The sequence below is a fragment of the Pseudorca crassidens genome, chromosome 6 (assembly GCF_039906515.1).
Source record: "Pseudorca crassidens isolate mPseCra1 chromosome 6, mPseCra1.hap1, whole genome shotgun sequence".
Classification (NCBI taxonomy): Eukaryota; Metazoa; Chordata; class Mammalia; order Artiodactyla; family Delphinidae; genus Pseudorca; species Pseudorca crassidens.
In genome coordinates this window covers 63,030,682-63,050,677 of record NC_090301.1, presented here as the reverse complement: position 1 = coordinate 63,050,677, position 19,996 = coordinate 63,030,682, and the positions used below count along the sequence as shown (strand labels likewise).

At 39.7% G+C, this 19,996-nt stretch overlaps 1 protein-coding gene across 7 annotated transcripts in view; it reads left to right on the top strand.

Moving 5' to 3' along the window:
• The window catches only part of NOSTRIN (nitric oxide synthase trafficking), a 68,750-nt gene that overhangs the window by 37,394 nt on the left and 11,360 nt on the right, over positions 1 to 19,996 (top strand). For 5 of the 7 annotated variants that reach the window (XM_067741634.1, XM_067741637.1, XM_067741635.1 and 2 more), the window contains 6 exons: positions 2,594 to 2,719; positions 7,360 to 7,458; positions 7,557 to 7,682; positions 15,259 to 15,367; positions 16,456 to 16,544; positions 19,364 to 19,489. In XM_067741634.1, coding sequence (XP_067597735.1) covers positions 2,594 to 2,719; positions 7,360 to 7,458; positions 7,557 to 7,682; positions 15,259 to 15,367; positions 16,456 to 16,544; positions 19,364 to 19,489 — 675 coding nt within the window. The remainder of the gene's footprint in view (positions 1 to 2,593; positions 2,720 to 7,359; positions 7,459 to 7,556; positions 7,683 to 15,258; positions 15,368 to 16,455; positions 16,545 to 19,363; positions 19,490 to 19,996) is intronic. The other 2 variants (XR_010944401.1, XR_010944400.1) reach the window with 1 other exon arrangement.

Here is a 19,996-nt window from a genome sequence, read left to right as displayed (position 1 = left end):
TATATTTGAATATCACCATCTACCATATCCCCCCAATTCTAAGTCCTAAACCAAATACTTCCTGAATTTATCTACTTATATTTATCCCCACTGCCACTACTCTCTCCCAGGACACCATCACCACTGCTTGGGTTACTCCAACTGACAAATTGGTGTCTTGGCTTTCAGTGTTTCCTCTCCTTATCCCCCATACACAAGCCAAGCTGACTTTTCTGGAACTCGAATCTGAGCATATTATTCTCCTTTAAAAAGCCTTCAAAGGTTTCCAGGTGACCTCAGGATAAAGCACAAACTCTTTTATGTGGCCCTCAAGACCCTCCCTGACTTGGCCCTTGCTTAATTTTTCAGCATTTTCACTTGCTATTATTTCTCTCAAACTGTGTGCTCCAACCTCACCAAAATATTTTTTGGTATCATGTCATGCTATTTTGCCTCACCAATTCCTACTTTCATTTTAGGTTTATTCACACAGGGATCATTTCTGTGAGCACCCACTCTGTGACACCTGAATACTTCTATCATCTTGGGATCTATCAAACAGGATAACAATGGCCTGTGTGGGTTCTTGACTAGAGAGGGAGCCTATCTAGTTCCTTTATCTATTCCCAGTGTCTAGTACATGACACGGTGTGGCAGTCAAGAAATGTTTGATGAATGAATTAATGAATTGATGTTTGTTCCAAGAGAAAGAAAAGAGGAAAGAAAAAGTATTTATCTTTGACAAATTTTAGGAAATTTTCTGAGAAGTTCCTTAAATAAGAATATAAGAGTCTCCATTCTTCTTCTGTATATGTTTGGGGTTATTTGCTGCAAATTTGCTGAGCAGAAACTTCTAGTCAATAGCTATAGAGTGTAGGCTGATGAACGTGAGTGGTGAGAAGAAGCAAGTACAGATCAGGAACCTCCAACTCAAGACTGTAATCTACCAATGATTTCTGTACTCTTATTCTGTAAATCCTTCAGGCCTTGGCATTTCTTACCAGGACAGGTAGAGATTTGTACAATCAGTCTCCAGATTGACTCTGTTCTCATTGCTGGGCACACTCAGTAAGAATCAAAGAACAATGACTTAGCCAAGTATAGCCATGGTACACATTCAACCCTTTCTCTGTATCATTATCAGGCTAAAATTCACAAGCTCATATCTCTATAGATAAATGGCTCATTACACTTGATATACAAAACCATCCGTGTCCTGGGTAGGCCATACATCAGAGCTGAGGGACAGTTGAATGGCTAGCATATCAACTGGAATAATAAAGTGAGTGGTGTTAATATTCAGCATTTTGGACGAATGTTCTTCACTACTGAAACTTTAGTCAAAATGTCCTTAAACATAAAGGGGAGCATTCTTAAAAACCTTCATCTCTGTCCTTGAAAATCCTAAACTGCTTAAATCACAGGGCTCCTTGGTACTCCTTGAACTGTGGCTTGAGGACCATTTGCATCAGAATCACCTGAGGAGGCAGTGAAAATTCAGATTTCCTGATCCCACTACCGAGCTACTGAATCAGTATTGCTATTGGTGGAACCCTGAAAATCTGCAATTTTCCAAGAATCTCTGGTCATTCCTAGGCATATTAAAGTCTGAGAATCATTCATGTAAATACAACTTCTTCCTTTCTCAGAGATGTGAAATTATGTGTCTGAGCATTTTGAGAATTCAATTCAAACTACCCTGGTCCAGAGAGTTTTGTATTACTTTGATTTTCACAATCAGGATGGCCAATTTTGGTGACTGGCTAGAAGGGGCTCTTTGTGAAGGAGCGTATCATTGGGGGTCAGGATGACAGGAAAGCATTTGTCAAGCTGTCCATAACTTGCAGTGAACAATGGCATGTATCTCAGGCTCTTTCTTCACTAGTAATAGTAACACTCACTAGTCTTTGAGTGCTACACTAACTGTCAAGCAGTGTGCCCTGTTCCTTACCTGTATCACCTGCTTGATTCCTCAGAGCAACACAGTGAAGTGGGAGCATCGCTGTCCCCATCACAGAGATGAGAAAACTGTGGCTTTTGAAGTTTAAGTAACTCACTTGTAGTCAGAACCAGGACTCTAATCCTGAAGTCTGATTCCAGAGTTATAATGCAGAGTTTAAATAGTGAAAGTGAAGTGAGAGGATGGTCTCCAGGCCTAATGCTAGTTTTATAAATTATCTGATTGTGCAAATCTCTACCTGTCCCGGTAAGAAATGCGGAGGCCTGAAGGATTTACGAAATAAGAGCACGGGAATCATTGGTAGATTACAGTCTTGAGTTGGAGGTTCCTGATCTGTACTTGCTTCTCTGCACCTGTCATTTGACTTCTTCCTTCATCTGATGAAAGTGGGCATATCACATGGTATTTAAGGACCTCCATTTCCTCATGTGAAAAATTGTAGGAATCCTACTGAAAGGCTCTTAGGTTTCCCTTCAGTTCTGACATCCCTGTTTTCTGAGAAAGATCTTTGATTTTGTCATCTCTCGTCACTGTTTATGACTTTAGCTGGGAGATGAGAAACCATCATTGGGATGCATATAATTCTTTCTCCAGAATTACAAAGGGCTTTCATAAATGCGTTCATAAATATGTGACACTGATGTTTTACCTTAGCTCCTCAATAAACTGAAAAAATCAACTGAGAAGTTGTCAAAAGAAGATGAAAATTACTACCAAAAAAACATGGCCAGCTGTTCTACCAGACTGAAATGGGAGAACACACTGGAAAATTGCTTCCAGGTAAGTTATGCATTCAAGTTTTTTTTTTTTCTTTCTTTCTTTTTCCAAAGAGCTTTGTGTGGGAGAGAAATCACTGCTCGCATTCTATCTTCTAGGCACCCTTCAAGGGCTATGAGAAAAACACTTAACCTAGATGTCTCCATCCGTCTCATTTTTCTACCTATATCACAACAACGGGAGATAATTATGATTCTTACTGGTATGGCTGCCAGGATTCCTGGTGTAGCGGACGTCTAGCTGGCCTTCAAGATGTGTTAGGTATTGCTGTTACTAAGGACCCTTATCAGAGGCTCTTACTAGGTCTCTCCTTCCTTTTTCTCAGTGTCCTTTTCTCCTGTTAGGGTCCTCCTCCACCTTCTCCTTCCACCCCAGCCTGCTTTCAGCAGTCCCAACTTTTATGTTGAAGCTATGGAAATTATCTTCTTTGCTTATAAAGTCTTCGTGATGGTGACAAGATATATATCATTTACCTTTCAAAAGAGCTTCTTTCAGCTGAGCTTTAAAAATATTTAAGACTTTAGGTTTTTTAATTAGAATCCAAATCAGGTAGAGAATCTACTACAAGTCAGAATCTCCATAAAAAAAGAAAGGTTCCTTTCATCCTCTTTGTTTCCTGGTTTATTGCTACCACCATGCTGGAGGCCACTGGTATTTCTCCCCCCTCTTCCTTTAAGTTCACACAGTTCCTCTTACTCCCATAAGAGTTCTAAGTTTAAGTTCTAAGCTTATCCTCTTGCTTAGAGCTAGCCTCTGCCCCCTGAGTGCCAAACCAAGCCCTACTAGACCCACTTGAGATACTCCTGTCGAGTCATCCTTGCCTAACTGTAACCAATAAGGATTCCCTTACTTAGTATTTCGTTGGCTTGTACATACTCAGTCTATACCAACAAGTCATTGACTCACATATTACACTATGTATTCCTCATTCTCTGTTGTTTGCAAACAGTGTGGCCAAATAATAATAATGATAATGATAATAATAGCCACTCTATCAAAAGTGACCACAAATCAAATGTTTGGTACTGTTAGTATTTACTAGAGGAATTATTTTAGAAAGCCTTTTGCAATAAATGCAAACAGCCTTAAAAATGTTCACATTATCAACTAGTGTTCCTCATCTGAACCACGGAACACAGAAAATAATGTGAGTGACTGTTTTCTCAGTTCCCCAAGGATGGTAGTGACTAATAGCCTCTAGATGCAGAGAAGAAATGGTAACTCATTGCAGATAACAGATGCCTTAGGACATTAGGGTTTAATTCTCTCCTAGAACCTCGGTTGAAAAACCTAATTTCCTTTCCATAAATCCATCTTGAGGAAGTAGATGAAAAACAAAATACAGATTTCTGTTAAAAATACATTAAAAGTAAAAGGGAAGAAGTAATACAAATGGCCAAAATTAAGGAGATGACTAAATAAATCAATACACTCTACACAAGGCACTATTAATTAAAATGGTGTTTTGGAGACTAGTGGCGTTGGAAACTGCTTATGTATAATGTTAAGTGAAAAAACAGGATACCAATTTGAATAATTTGGTTGATAACTAGGAAGATAAAATCATACATACACATACCTCGACAGACTAAAATACATCAAAATGTTAACAGTGGTCATCTCTAGGTGGAAGAATTATAAATGATTTTAAAATTTATTTTCTTGTAGCCCTTTATGGCCCCAAGACAATGTCAAGGGTGCTTGTTAAAATTCAGATTCCTGAGTGCCTTCCTAGACGGGGTAAGTCAGAACTTCTGAATGATTTTAGGAAGGGGTCTAGGTGATCTCTAGACGTACTAAAGTTTGAGAGTTCGTGCTATAGAAAAAACAAGGTACTTCTTTGATCAGTTTTATGAAAACAATTTAGATGAAAATGAAGTCACTCCAATCTCCCCGGGTAGTACAAACCGGAAGGTCAGGACAGCAGGAAGTGAAAAGCATGAATGAAGAGTGTGCATCATCACGAAGCCTGGGCCCCAGACAGCCTCTCCATTTACTCTTCCTTGATAACTCTTTGATCCCACTTTCCTCTCATGTGCTATTATGAAAGCACAGGAGGATAATTTGAGGTCCTCCAGAGTATCTTGCTTCTCTATGACCTATTTTATACAAAAAGAACAAAATAATAGAAAGCAATAATTCATTAAATGAGATATGGATTTCCACTTCCCACAGTGGAATTTGTCTCAGCCTCTCTTCACGAGCAGACATAGATCATCTTAATGATTTCCCTGAAATGAAATTAAAATCTTTTAAATATTGCCATCGCCACCAAGGGACACTGGTTATTCTAGTCTCAGATTGATGCTAGTGGCTCAGCACTTGTCACAGTAAAGAAACAGCTGCCCAGCAGGGATGCAGTGTGTTCCCCAAACCTGGCTTTTGTTTTCTGTCCTGTCCTTTGCTCACGGTACTAAACTAGAACAGCTGCTTTCTAGATCTTTTCCCATAATATAAAGACGCTTTCTTTTTTGATGACTGTCCCACTTGAGGTCTAAGACACTGAGCAGAATTTATTTTACATATTTGTTAGAGGAGGCATATGATTTATGCCCTTTGATGAAGCATTACATTTGCTAGGCTACTCTTCTGTGTCTTTAAACCTGTACCTGGGGGACAGAGGGCACATTTAAATGGCTGGTACTTGAGATTTTGGAGAAAGACTCAGGAGACCAAGAGCAGAAACAAAGGTATTTCATTCCCATTGACTTACAAAAATTATGCAGCTTCTGACTAGACAAAAAAGGTAGCCATGGGGGAACAGAGCTCTAGGCTTCCCGATTCAAATGTCAGGACACTTGGTACAGAATTGAAATCTGCATGTGGTTGACACAGATGTTCACAGTTACTGCCAGCTTCTTACCACTTGCATTTAATAGCAGCATTAAAATGACTATATACTAGTAAACAAACTGTGGTAAGTACAGACAATGGAACATTATTCAGCCTTAAAAAAGAAGGAAATTCTGACACAGGCTACAATGTGCATGAATATTGAAGACTTTATGCTAAGTGAAATAAACCAGACACAAAAAGACAAATATTGTATGATTCCTCTTATAAGAGATACCTAGGGTAGTCAAATTCATGGAAGACAACAAGTAGAATGGTGGCTGCCAGGGGAGATGAGGGGAGAGAGAATGGGGAATTATTGTCAATGGGTACAGAGTTTCAGTTTTGCAAGATGAAAAAAGTTCTGGATATGAGTAGTGGTGATGGTTTCACAACGATGTGAATGGACTTAATGCCACTGAACTGTACACTTAAAAATGGTTAACAGGTAAACTTTATGTAACTATTACACAAATAAATTTCTTGAAAATTTAATGATTATATACCATAGATTAAATAACAGCAGGATGTGAATGCAGTCTACACACAAGGGTATAAAGGAACACCAGGCTGGACAGGCTAGTGGCCCCTGCAGGTGTGCTGAAAGACAGGATGGGAGAAGCCAGTGGCCTTTGTGATGTCTCCCCACCTCCACCCTACCAAAGGCCTTGAGACACAGTCCGCCCTTCTTACTTCCACGATAATGCCACCCACCAATTTGCCCAAGAAGGCTTTCTTTTTCAGGAAAGACTATTGATGAGTACTCTTTACTGTGTGGGAAGAAGCAGGGTGGGATGGCGGGTATGAAAGGAACCAACCTAGCCTCTGGATAAAGGGGGAAAGCCCAGGCCTTGTCCTTACAGAAACGGGATGAGGCATGTTGTCTTGGACACTTGCCACCCCTGTCGAAGCCCATGGGCTTCTGGGCACATACCCAGCAGCCTCCTATGGCCCTCACAAGGCTTAGGAATGCCCCCTGCATTTCCACTTGACCCAGCCTTCTTGGACAATGCCTAGTTGCTGAGCGTCCCTGTATTTCCTCAAAACAAACAGTCTGTAGCTCAGCTAGCAGTGAGGGGTGAGAGTCAAATAACTAACTTTTTCTAAAATGTTAATGGCTGACAAGGCAAATGTGACCTCCCTTACTTTATTTACTCTTCTTAGCTAAAAGCTATAAAACTCTAAAAGTGGAATTTTTGTCATCCCGCATAAAACAGGGAGGCTGTGTTGCCACCTTCCAAGAGTGGTCTCTGACCCCCAGGCCTAATTTTAGGTCAGGATGATGAATTGATCAGACTTTAAGCTTCTGCTCTCATCACATAATTTCCTTAAGCAGAGAATTTGCATCTCATCATCGTTGTCCCTGCCGGAACCGGCAGAATGCCTTGTATGTGCTGCAAACAATTCTAGAAATACTTAGTGTCTGACTGCATTTCCAAGATACAGACGTGGGTTTTACTGGGCTTCATTCTTTTTTTGGAACCCACAGATTCTTTTCAAATGATTCCTTTCTCCCCCTTCTTTGTGAACATCAGGTAACCTGTGGCATCCACCTATGTGCTTTTTGACCCACAAAAGCCTGGAGAAAGTGTGTGAGTTAAATTGATCCTAATGGAGGATAAAATAAGACAGACATCAAATCACATTCCTGTCCTGGGAAACTACCCCCCTCCACAATGTGGATATAATGTAATCAAGAGGCACAGACAGGACGGCTCACTCAGACTTTCTTCGTTGTGTTTGTGCTTAGTGGGTGACTTCAGTTTTGTATAACAGTGGGCTGATCTAATCTCATTTTTCATCCTTCTCAGAGCATCCTGGAGCTGGAGAAGGAAAGAATTCAACTCTTATGCAATAACTTAAACCAGTACTCACAACATATTTCTGTTTTTGGCCAAACCCTGACCACAGTGAGTAGTAAAGAATTCGCCATCTCTGGTATGCATGGTAAGAACTGGCGGGAATACATGTCCTCTGCAACCTTGTTCTGCTTTCCTCGGCATTGCAGTGCCACACGCAGATCCACTGCGCCATCAGCAAGATAGATGTCGAAAATGATATCCAGGCTCTCGTGGAAGAAACCGCAGTTTCATCTACAGAAAATAAATCTGAGTTCCTATTAACTGATTACTTTGTAAGTATGGGATGGAAGGAAGTTTCATTCATGGGAAACCTTAGTCATATACTGAGGGATTCATTTTGAAAAGAATTGAGAGCAATTGTAAAGGAAACAAAAATATTGACTTTTTCACAGTCCGTATAAATTTAAAAACTGTGTGGTTTACAGACTGGGCAATGCAAACCTGTCTTTGGTATTCTCTGCAAGGGAAGAACTCCAAACAGGGTTTTAGCCTGAATCTTTTTTTTTTTTTTGAAGGAAATATTTTATTTCATTTACTTTTTTAATTAAAAAATTTTTTTTTATTTTATATTGGAACATAGTTGATTAACAATGTTGTGTTAGTTTCAGGTGTACAGCGAAGTGATTCAGTTATACATATACATGTATCTATTCCTTTATAAATTCTTTTCCCATTTAGGTTATTAGAGAGTACTGAGCGGAGTTCCCTGTGTTATACAGTAGGTCCTTGTTGGTTATCTATTTTAAATATAGCAGTGTGTACATGTCAATCCCAAACTCCTGATCTGTCCCTCCCCCCAAGACTGAATCTTCACACTCTATAAATAATTACTGTGTATCACATTGGTTTGTCTATTGCTGCATAACAACTTACCCCCAAACTCAACAGCTTGAAGCAAACATTTATTATCTCAGAGTTTCTGTGGGTCAGAAATCCAGGTGTGGGTTAGCTGGGTGCCCGAGTCCCACACAGGGCTGTAATCAAGGTGTCAGCTGGGACCGCAGACATCTCAGTGCTCTACTGGGAGATGATCCGCTTCTAAGCTCACTCACGTGGCTGATGGCAAGCCTCTGGTCCTCGGGAACAGTTTTAGCTGGAGATATCAGTTCCTTGCCGTGTGGGTCTCTCCATCTATGGAGAGCTCACAGCATATCAGCCTGCTTCCCCTGGAACTAGCAATGCAGGAGAGACAGAGCCAGAGTGTCCAAGATGGAAGCATAGTCTTTTATAAGCTAATCTCAGAAGTGACATCTCATCAGATTCTATTTGTTAGAAGCAAGTCAATAAACAGCCCACACTCAAGGGGAAGGGATCACACAGAGGCATGAATCTTAGGAGGTGCAAATTATTGTCAACATCCTTTCTGGTCCTTGCCTTTGAAAAACTTTAACCTAATTAGAGGATTATATCTTTTCTTTTTTCTTCTGGTTTTATTGAGATATAATGAACATACAGCACTGTATAAGTTTCAGGTGTACAGCATAATGATTTGACTTACATACATCATGAAATGATTACACGAGTTTAGTGAACATCCGTTCTCATATAGATAGAACCTTAAAAAAATAGAAAAAAAACCTTTTTCCTTGTGATGAGAACTCTTAGGGTTTACTATCCTAACAGCTTTCATATATAACACACAGCAGTGTTCATTCTATTATCATGCTGTGCGTTACATGCCCAGTACTTACTTATCTTGTAACTGGAAGTTTGTACCTTTTGACCACCTTCATCCAATTCCTCCTCTCCCCAGCGCCCACCTCGGGTAACCACAAATCTGATCTTTTTCTATGAGCTTGTTTGTTTTTGAAGTATAATTGACCTACAACATGATGTTAGTTCCTGGACCACAACACAGTGATTCGATATTTCTGTACATTACAAAACGATCACCATGATAAAGTTAGTTATTATCTGTAACCCTACAAAGTTATCACATTATTATTGACTAATATTCCCCACAATGTACATTTCATACCTATGATTCATTTATTGTGTAACTGAAAGTTTGTACCTCTTAAATCTCTCTCACCTATTTCTTTCCTCCTCTACCCTCTCCCCTGTCAACCACCTGTTTGTTCTCTATACCTATGATTCTGTTTTTGTTTAGTTGTGTTTGTTCCTTTGTTTTTTTAGATTCCACTGTAAGTGAAATCATGCAGTATTTGTTTTTCTCTGTCTGGCTTATTTCATTTAGAATAATACCTTCTAGGTCCATCCATGTTGTCACAAATGGCAAGATTTCATTCTTTTTTGTGGCTGAGTAACATTCCATTATATATATGACAAATCTTCTTTATCCATTCATCTATTGATGGGAACTTAGGTTGCTTCAGTATCTTGGCTATTGTAAGTAATGCTGCAGTGAACACTGGGGTGCATATATCTTTTCAAATTAATGTTTTTGCTTTCGTCAGGTATATACCCAGGAGTAGAACTGCTGGATTGTATGGTAGTTTCCACCAACAGTGTACCACAGTTCCCTTTTCCCCATATCCTCACCAACACTTATTTGTTGTCTTTTTAATGATGGCCGTTCTGACAGGTGTGAGATGATAGCTCACTGTGGTTCTGATTTGCATTTCCCTGATGATTAGTAATGTTGAGCATCTTTTCATGTGCCTGTTAGCCATGTGTACGTCTTCTCTGGAAAAATGTCTATTCAGGTCCACTGCCCAGTTTTTAATTGGGTTGTTTGGTTTTTTTGATATTGAGTTGTATGAGTTCCTTGTATATTTTGGATATTAACCCCTTGTCAGATAAATCATTTGCAAATTTCTTCTCCCATTCAGTAGGTAGCCTTTTCGTTTTGTTGGAAGTTTCATTTGTGTTTTGTTGACGTTTCTTCCACTGTGCAAAAGTTTTTAGTTTGATGTAGTCTCATTTGTTTATTTTTGCTTTTGTTCCCCTTGCCTGAGACATATTCAAAAAAAATATTGTTAAGACCAGTGTCAAAGAATGTTCTGCCTGTGTTTTCTTCTAGAAGTTTTATGGTTTCAAGTCTTACATTTAAGTTTTTAATCCATTTTGAGTTTATTTTATTAATTTTTTATTGAAGTATAGTTGATTTATAATGTTGTGTTAATTACTGCTATACAGCAAAGTGATTCAGTTATACATATATATATATATTCTTTCTTTATGTTCTTTTCCATTATGGTTTATCATAGGATATTGAATATAGTCCTCTGTGCTATACAGTAGGACCTTGTTGTTTATCTAGTCTATATATAAAAGCTGACATCTGCTAACCCAAACTCCCACTCCATCCCTTCCCCATCCGCCTTCCCCTTGGCAACCACCAGTCTGTTTTCTATGTCCATAATTCTGGTTTTGTTGTTGTTGTTGTCAGTGTTTTTATTTTCTTCCATTTTTTTCAATATATTTTTTTTACATCTTTATTGGAGTATAATTGCTTTACAATGGTGTGTTAGTTTCTGCTTTATAACAAAGTGAATCAGTTATACATATACATACGTCCCCATATCTCTTCCCTCTTGCGTCTCCCTCCCTCCCACTCTCCCTATCCTCCCCCTCTAGGTGGTCAGAAAGCACCGAGCTGATCTCCCTGTGCTATGCGGCTGCTTCCCACTAGCTATCTATTTTACGTTTCTGTTTTGTAGATAGGTTTATTTGTGTCATATTTTAGATTCCACATATAAGTGATATCATATAGTATTTGTCTTTCTCTTTCTGACTTACTTCACTTATTATGATAGTCTCTAGTTGCATCCATGTTGCTGCAAATGGCATTTTTCTGTTCTTTTTATGGTGAGTAGTATATACATTGTATATATGTACCACGTATTCTTTATCCATTTGTCTGTCAGTGGACATTTAGGTTGTTTCCATGTCTTGGCTATTGTGAATAGTGCTGCTGTGAACACAGGGGCGCATGTATCTTTTTGAATTACAGTTTTGTCTGGATATATGCCCAGGAGTGGGATTGCTGGATTATATGGTAATTCTATTTTTAGTTTTCTGAGGAAACTCTATACTGTTTTCCACAGTGGCTGCACCAACTTACATTCCCACCAACAGTGTATGAGAGTTCCCTTTTCTCCACACCCTCTCCAGCATTTGTTATTTGTAGACTTTTTTTTTTTTTTTGTGGTACGCGGGCCTCTCACTGTTGTGGCCTCTCCTGTTGCGGAGCACAGGCTCCGGATGCGCAGGCTCAGCGGCCATGGCTCACGGGCCCAGCCGCTCCGCGGCATGTGGGATCCTCCCGGACCGGGGCACGAACCCGCGTCCCCTGCATCGGCAGACAGACTCTCAACCACTGTGCCACCAGGGAAGCCCTGTAGACTTTTTAATGATGGCCATTCTGACTGGTGTGAGGTGATAACTCATTTTAGGTTTGATTTGTGTTTCTCTGATAATTAGTGATGTTGAACATCCTTTCTTGTGCCTGTTGGCCATCTATATGTCTTCTTTGGAGAAATGTCTCTTTAGGTCTTCTGCCCATTTTTGGATTGGGTTTTTTGTTTTCTTGTTGTTGAGTTGTATGAGCTGCTTGTATATTTTGGAAATTAAGGCCTTGTCGTTCGCATCTTTTGCAAATATTTTCTCCCATTCTGTAGGTTGTTTCTTCGTTTTGTTTATGCTTTCCTTTGCTGTGAAAAAGCTTGTAAGTTTGACTAGTTCTCATTTGTTTATTTTTGTTTTTATTTCTATTGCCTTGGGAGACTGACCTAAGAAAACATTGGTACAATTTATGTCGGAGAATGTTTTGCCTGTGTTCTCTTCTAGGAGTTTTATGGTGTTATGTCTTATGTTTAAGTCTTTAAGCCATTTTGAGTTTATTTTTATATATGGTGAGAGAAAGTAATCCAGTTTGATTCTTTTGCATGTAGCTGTCCAGTTTTCCCAGCACCATTTTTTTTTTTTTTGTGGTACGCGGGCCTGTCCCTGTTGTGGCCTCTCCTGTTGCGGAGCACAGGCTCCAGATGTGCAGGCGCAGCGGCCATGGCTCACGGGCCCAGCCGCTCCGCGGCATGTGGGAGCCTCCCAGACCAGGGCACGAACCCGCGTCCCCTGCATCGGCAGGCGGACCCCCAACCACTATGCCACCAGGGAAGCCCCCAACACCATTTTTTGAAGAGGCTTTTTCTCATTGTATATTCTTCCTCCTTTGTCATAAATTAATTGCCATTCCAGAGGCTTATTTTGAGAACATTTAGGTGATTCTACTATCACATGACCTTCCTTGCTAAAAACTGATCAGTGTCCCTGGTCAGAGCCCAGACATCTTGCCTGTTTGCTCTCTTGGGCTAAATTCTTTATCTTCTTGGGTCAGGTCATGCCTCAAAGATTTTGTCCTTCACTCCCCTCTTGTTAGTTTTAATTGTAGTGTTCTAGATGCTGATCGTTAATTACCAAAATCTGCAGGAAAAACTCCTGCTTGCTCCTTCCTGGGCCCTCTGCTGTATTCCACTCAACTTCCAAGGTCCAGTCTGGGAGGCTCACCCCTCTCTCTGTGTAAAACTGGACCACTGGTCATGTCCTCCTATAAAAGTATAGCCAAAACCAACATCCCAGGACCCCCACTCAGGGAACAAGAGATGAGGGGAGAGGGGAAGGCTGTTAGATCTGACACAATAATGAATTCTGACCGGCTTTCTCCTTCCCACCATCTAAACAGCAATAAGTGGCTGGCTGTTTCTTTAATTGAATCTTTTTTTCCGACCCTGGCAAAGGCAAAGCAAATTAGCAATAGCAATGTCTGTTAAAGCGGAAACAAAGGTAGAGATGGAAGTGGAAAGGAAGATTTGATTACATGGGGAAAGTACTTTTTTTTTTTTCTTCCAAACCGTGTAGGTGATCACTGAGATGGGAGAATGTACAATAAAATATATCTATTACTTTCTTGTAAAAATGCCTCTATCAGCTAACCTGTCAATAAAATAAGGGTCATTCTCCTTGAAAATTTGACTAAGCTCCTATTGAAATGTAAAGAAGTAGCCACAATGGTTTATCTTATTTGATGTGCCCATGGGAATTTTTGGTTTCTATGCCATTTCAGTGCAGCAGAACTAACGACTATGTATCTGTTGTCTAAGAGAATGGACTGTATCTCCAAATGGGTGAATAGGATTGTCCTAATATTCTTAAAGCAAAACACCTCCAAAATCTGACTTTATAGTCATTGGCAATAAGTGTAGACTGGCTTTTACAGAGTGCTATGAAATCTACATGGACGAGGGTAAGACAGGAGAACTATCTGAATGTGAATATTGGAGGGCTGGTGATCAGTGTGAAAAATATTTGTAAGGTTACTGTAAAGGCCATGTTCAAAAGATTGTATCTGCAGTTTAAATGCCTCCTCTGGTTTTGATCTTCTTTCTGACAAATTTTTGAAAGAGAAGGACAAATTTAAGAAAGTTAACGACGGCAGTTTAATCTGTCTCAAGTTGATCCAGTAGTGATCTATCCGTGGAAATACATTTGTGAACAATATAGGCATCCCCAAAGAAACCAAATGAAGTCTTGGACTGGCATGAGAGTCAGATTATGAGGTGCGTTCCTCCAGCAAGGAAGGACTGAGGGTTGGACTGAAGCATCCTTGCAGTTCACTCGGAGCTCACCTGCAGAGGTAACGTCAGCTTGGGCCTCAGCCTCAGGCAGACATGTGAAGGAGTGGACTCTGGTGGAGAATTGGGAGTCACAGGAGTTGGGTTTCATCAGTAATTACTTACTAGCTGTTTCGTCTTGGGCCTTCATTTATTTCTGAGTGTCACAGGTAAAATGGGGAAAATAAAACCAATCTCGTCGAGTTGTTATAAGAATCACAAAGAGTCACATGTAATAAAGGATATAGAGAAAATTTTTATAATATATAATACACAGTATGTATATTAAATATTTTAGTCTCTACATTATATTTTTGTAAAGGCTATTATTCTCTTTGCTCTAAATCTTCTCTTCTCTTTCTTCAGGACAGTCTATCTAAAGCTAATCTCTCCACCAATATTCAGGGTCCTCGCTTTTCTCCTTCCTACCAGATAAGTCCTGACTCCTGCGCTTCCATCTTCAGTCATCAGTTTTCCCTTTCTCCAAGGTTTCTGTCCATCTACTGCACTTATGTTCAGCCACCTCCCAACCTGACCCTAACATCCTTTTTCTTTTTTCACATAAAGGTTTTAATCATTTTAAGTTGCATATCACTGTAGGATATTTGCTTTGACTTGTTACTAGGCATTTAAACTGTGTCCTAACATCCTTTTTTTTCTTTCAACTCTGGAAATAACGTATATGAAAGCTCTGCTATTGTTAATGGTTCTCATAACCTACATGATAAAATCCCTACTTCAGCCTGAAAATCTGACCTAAACTACTTAGACAATTTTTTCTTCCACTACATTTGCTCAAGCAACTGGTCTGTTTATTGTTCCCCATACATTTCACACAACTCTCCCTCTGTCCTTTGCTTGTGCCATTTCTCCTGCAAGGAGTACCCTTTGCCCTCCTACCGCTCAACTGAAATGTGCTGGTTAAGTCAGCTAGTCTCCTTGAAGCTTTCATGCCCCTTCCCTTGGTGAGCCACATGCTCCTATGAAATAGCCATCGTAACGTTCACCCTTCAAGAATAATTTTTATCTATTAAAGAAAGTGCTCAGCTATACACTTGCAAGTTGTAAACGAGGAGCTGTCTTCTTATTCAGTAGGTCTAGAAAAGGTAGACCAATCTGTAGAAAACCAGAGGTAACTCTGCTTTTATTTTTTTTTCTTTTTTCTTCCATCAAGTTAAAATTGAATACAGTCAGTGAAAGCCTCAGTGCAACTAGGAGTAGCAACTCTTACTTTTTTCCCTTTAAATTGTTAAACTTCCTTTTTTTCTTCCTAAAGGAAGAAGATCCTAAAAATGCAATGAGTAAAGAGCGACAGGCATCTTCAATAAAGTCAAAACTGTTGAGACTGCAAAAAGATATTGAAAAAGCCTCGCGAGACCAGCAAGGTGTGTAATTACCTCTTTGACTGGCCTGGTAAGGGAAAGTATTCTACTCGGAGGTTTCATCCAGAGTTAGGGTGATTCTGCTTTTGCTGACTGGTGCAGAGATCATCTCATTTAAAAGACCAAATATAAAACCTAATTTGTGTGAATAAAGAAAAATGAAAAAGCAAGGAGAGAGCAAAAAAAATTGAAAATGACATTCTGGTCTGTGAGATCTATACAAGTACTATACCACCATTTCCAGAAGTGTAGCATTTTACAGTGTTCCTGAAATTGGCTGATTGGTTTGGTTTAAAACACAGTAAACCTCCTGTGTACAAGGCTTTTCATTTTCTTGTGTTTATTTATTTATTTCCCCCATATTATTTTATTTTATTCTATCGGGGGGTGCTAATAGGTTGTTTTTACATTTTTAAAATTTATATAAATTTTTTTAATTGAAGTATAATTGACGTACAACACTACATTCGTTCTAGGTGCACAACATAATGATTCAGTATTTCTATACATTACAGAATGATCACCACTTGTTTGTTTCTTTTTAAACTAACTTCCTGAATGATGTGAAAGTCATTCAAATTAAATCCTATACTTAGACGTTAGGTATGTGAGAACGTGAAGCAGCTCTAAAGTGTTACAGGTAATAAAAACAACTCCACTTTTATGATTCTGATATGTAGAGCTTATTTTATGTGGACCAGAGAACCCTGTTGCAATGTAATACTTGATAGGAAATCCAAGAGAGCAAAATGTTTAGAAATGTAAATATCAGTGGAGGAGAGCTTAACATGGGGGTAAATGTTAGGAATCCACCATGGAATGGGACAACAAGGAGGATGCAAAACCTCATCTTGAAAAATAACAATCAAGACTCCTTAAGCACCAGCATTTCTCACATCCCATTAAATGAAGGTACAGGTCACCCATTCAGTAAAATTTAGTAACAACTACACACAGAAACAGGCCCAGCCATTTGGGAAATGCTCCCGGCATCACTTCTGGGCTCAGGCTCCCTCCGAGTATAACCACCTGCCAGTTGTGTCCCACTAGGACCAGAGGAGCAGAGACTGACAGCCTTATTTCACTTTCAGGCCTGGAACGAATGCTGAAAGCATACTCCAGCCACCCCTGCTTCTCAGACACAGAGAGCCAAAAAAGCACAGCAGCCTTAATGGACGAGGTAAACATTTGCAGAATGCCATTTCCTAGATTTAATGATGAAGGAGCTATTTTGGGAATGCTTGTTTTCTGGACCATTTGACCTCTGTTTGCCTTTCCTTTCTCATGACATAGAACAGTCTAGTCAGAGAGCTTGTACACTCAGCTCCTTGACAAGTGGTTTGAGGAATCTGGAAAAATCCAGCTACTTAGAAATGTTTGATTTAGTGTCCTCCCGGGGGTGGGGGGGGAAGTGCCTAAAATAGAATTCCCCCAAATAGAATCATTCAAGTAAGGTCTGAAGACCGTGTGTACTTTACTCCAGTTAACAGATGTGACCAAAAACACAGCGTCTGCATTCAGAGAGGCCTGCATCTAGCTCTGCCTTTTACAGGGACCTGGGACAAGTTTAGTTTTCTCACCTTTAAAGAGGGATGTTGCTACCTAAGGGGTTTTGTGAGGATGATGCATTATTTAGAAAATGCTAGCACAGGGCACAGAGGAGAATTGAAATCCTGGTAATTATCATTGAGATGCTGTTTTCCATTCATCCTTGAGCTAACATCAGGGTCTTCCGAGTATAACAGGGGAAAGGAGAGATGTGACCGCACAGAAGGAAGATGGCCGACTGGGGTGTGAGGCAAGAGCTTCCAGGGAAACAAGGAAAAAAACTTCAGAGACCAAGGTTGTTTTGAAGGAAGGGGGACATACTGTCAGCGGAGGGCAGGGAGAGGCACCTCCGGGCCTTGTAGCTGAAAGGCTGGACTGCAGCAGCCCCGAGACATTTGTTGGGATTTGTGGGCAATGCAGCCTCTTCAGAAGAACCCACATTATAAGGGCAGTTAGTAAAGGCCCATGAATTTTAAACAGGAATAAAAATGAACAGATACTATGACCTATGTGTACAAGATACAGGGTTTCTGCTGTGATTGGAGAGGAAGTTGACTGCGGTTAATCTGAGAAGAATTCAGGAAGAGATCAAAATTTTATCAATGTTTTGAAGGATCCAGGAAGCTGAACCAGCTTTCCTTACCTTGCACATAGTCTAAACAACTCTCTTGTAAAAGTAGGTACCTAATAATTCTGTCCAAATGAGCAATTTCAATAGTTCTTTGGTAAAAGTAGACAGATGCAGCCAGGTACAGTTTATCTGTTTTTTAGCAGTGGCTTCCTTTAATGGAGGTGGTGTTACAGAAATAAACCTGACACTTTCTGTGAAAAGACAGGCCTGAATTCTGTTCACTTGGGAACAGAGGTCTAATATCCTTGCAGTGACATATGGCTATAATTTTTATAAAATTATAAAACAGGCTGTTAGACATTTTCTGTGACAGCATAAAATGTTTAATTAATTCGATGTAAATGATATTTACCAAAAGAAAGTCATATGGAGCATTTTATGATAGCATTAAGATTTAAGTTTATTTCTTTGGGTTCTTGCATAAAATTTTGTCATTGACATAGAACACGTTATTAGGATCATCTTGGTACACAACTGGCCTGATTCACACAGTGGAGGATGCAAGATGGGAGATGATCTGACCCCTGAGTTTATGGTGTTTATGATCTAGTGATGGAGCAAATAAGAGCCTTCAAATAGTAGGTGCCAAATATCCGTGTAATTCGGTCACGCACGTCTGCCTTTAATGGAAGGAAACTCGTGATAGTGGTAGACTGATTTTGTGTTACGCAGAGAAGGTTTCTTGCAGGGAGAAGCTCTGTTTCACAGAAATTCTTCCTAATTCATTGACTCTTGGTCCTTGAAGTGCTATGTTTGAAGCAAGAATGTTGGCAAGCCATATTCTCTGAGAAATTGTGGAAACTGGAGGTATTTAGAGCAGATATTGTCTTTGGATACCGGAAGGAGCACCACAGAGCAGAGAGACTTGATCTGTGATGCTCTCAAGTGCAGACTCGATCTAAGGCTAGAAGCTATGGGGGAGCTTTTGATTTCATCCTAGCTGAGCCTGCCCACTATGCAGTGGATTGTTCCAAGGATTAGAGCCCTTCCCCATCGATTGCAGGTGTTTGCTCCATGGCTGTGACCCCCTGGCCGGGATGTTAGGATTAGGAACCCCCAGGCGGGAGGTGTGGAAAAGGGAGAGACAATGGTGAGGAGAAGATTGGATAAGCAGACCCCTTCCAATATTTAGATTCTATGATTTGATTTACAACTTGACAGAGAAGTCATTATAAAGTTTCTAGCTCAAGGTCAAATCAGAACAGGAGAGACTAGGAGAATAGCTTTAGTTTCAGTCTTTATTTTTATATTCAAATACCCCAGAATATGGTTTCTGGTTTCCAGAAGTGTTACTGCAGACTTTCTGGGTAATATAAGACCTCACCTCTTCAAGAAACAATAACATAAACAACAAAACCCTGACTCACATCATTTTAGTTTGATTCTATTGATAAGAGTTCACTTCTGTTCTTTATGTTAAGTGCCCATGGCACCATTGCCTTTCTTCAAAGCCTTCCGAAAGCCTACCTTCTGCAATCAGCACTTATTATTCTCTACCTCATTCCTCAGCAGAAATTCGAGTAAAGCGATTCATTGCCAAAAAATGCTGAGTAATATACCTATCAAGGTTTCTGGTTTACCTTATTTACAAGGGTCTAGAATACGACACACTCAACAACTAAGGCTTTCCTCTAGACTACTTAAAGTGTCCTTGTTTTTCTCTCTTCAGCATTTTCTGCATATGAGTTGCAAATGAGTTGAATGTGTATTTTTCTGGACCTCTGTCATTTTGGAAGTTATCCTGATATCCCTTTACCCACGCAGTTGTGCCTCAAAATTTTCTAGAAGTTTACTCATATGGTCAAATGATGTATCCACAGAATAACTTGAAACTAATGCTTTTGCAAGCAAACGCCTATAAACTGTCATCCGTCTTAGCAGAACTTGAGCAAAGACCTCAACCCAGCCATGTCTGTAGTAACTCCATCTTCAAGTGGAAAGAAAAGGTAAGCATTTAAAAGGTTGGCTATAATTTCTGGACTGGGCTTGCTGGGTGGAATGGCTTAAGGCAGCAACAGGCCAAAAAAACTGTTACGAATTATATATGCCATATGCTCAAATCCCCAGTCGCACAATTTTAAGATACATTTATTTATTTTTTGAGCACCGTAACAAGAGCTAAACACAAATGAATACATGCTTTGTATTCATATATAAATTAATGAGTTAAAAACACTTTGGGTTCCTTCTTCCTTCTCATACTTCTCACTTTATCCTTTGAACATGCTGTTATAGTAAAATTTCTATTAAATCAAAATCTTAGTATTCATACAGACCTAAATTGTAAGATTTTGTGATATGCAGTAGTCTCATCCATTTAACATAGTTCCTAATGTAGAGAATGCGTGTGCACAATTTAAAAAATTCACACACATGAATTTTCCCAGTGTTACACTCTAGGAATTGATGAGCGTGTGAATATACACAGGTAGCTGTTTTCCATTTCCTACAAG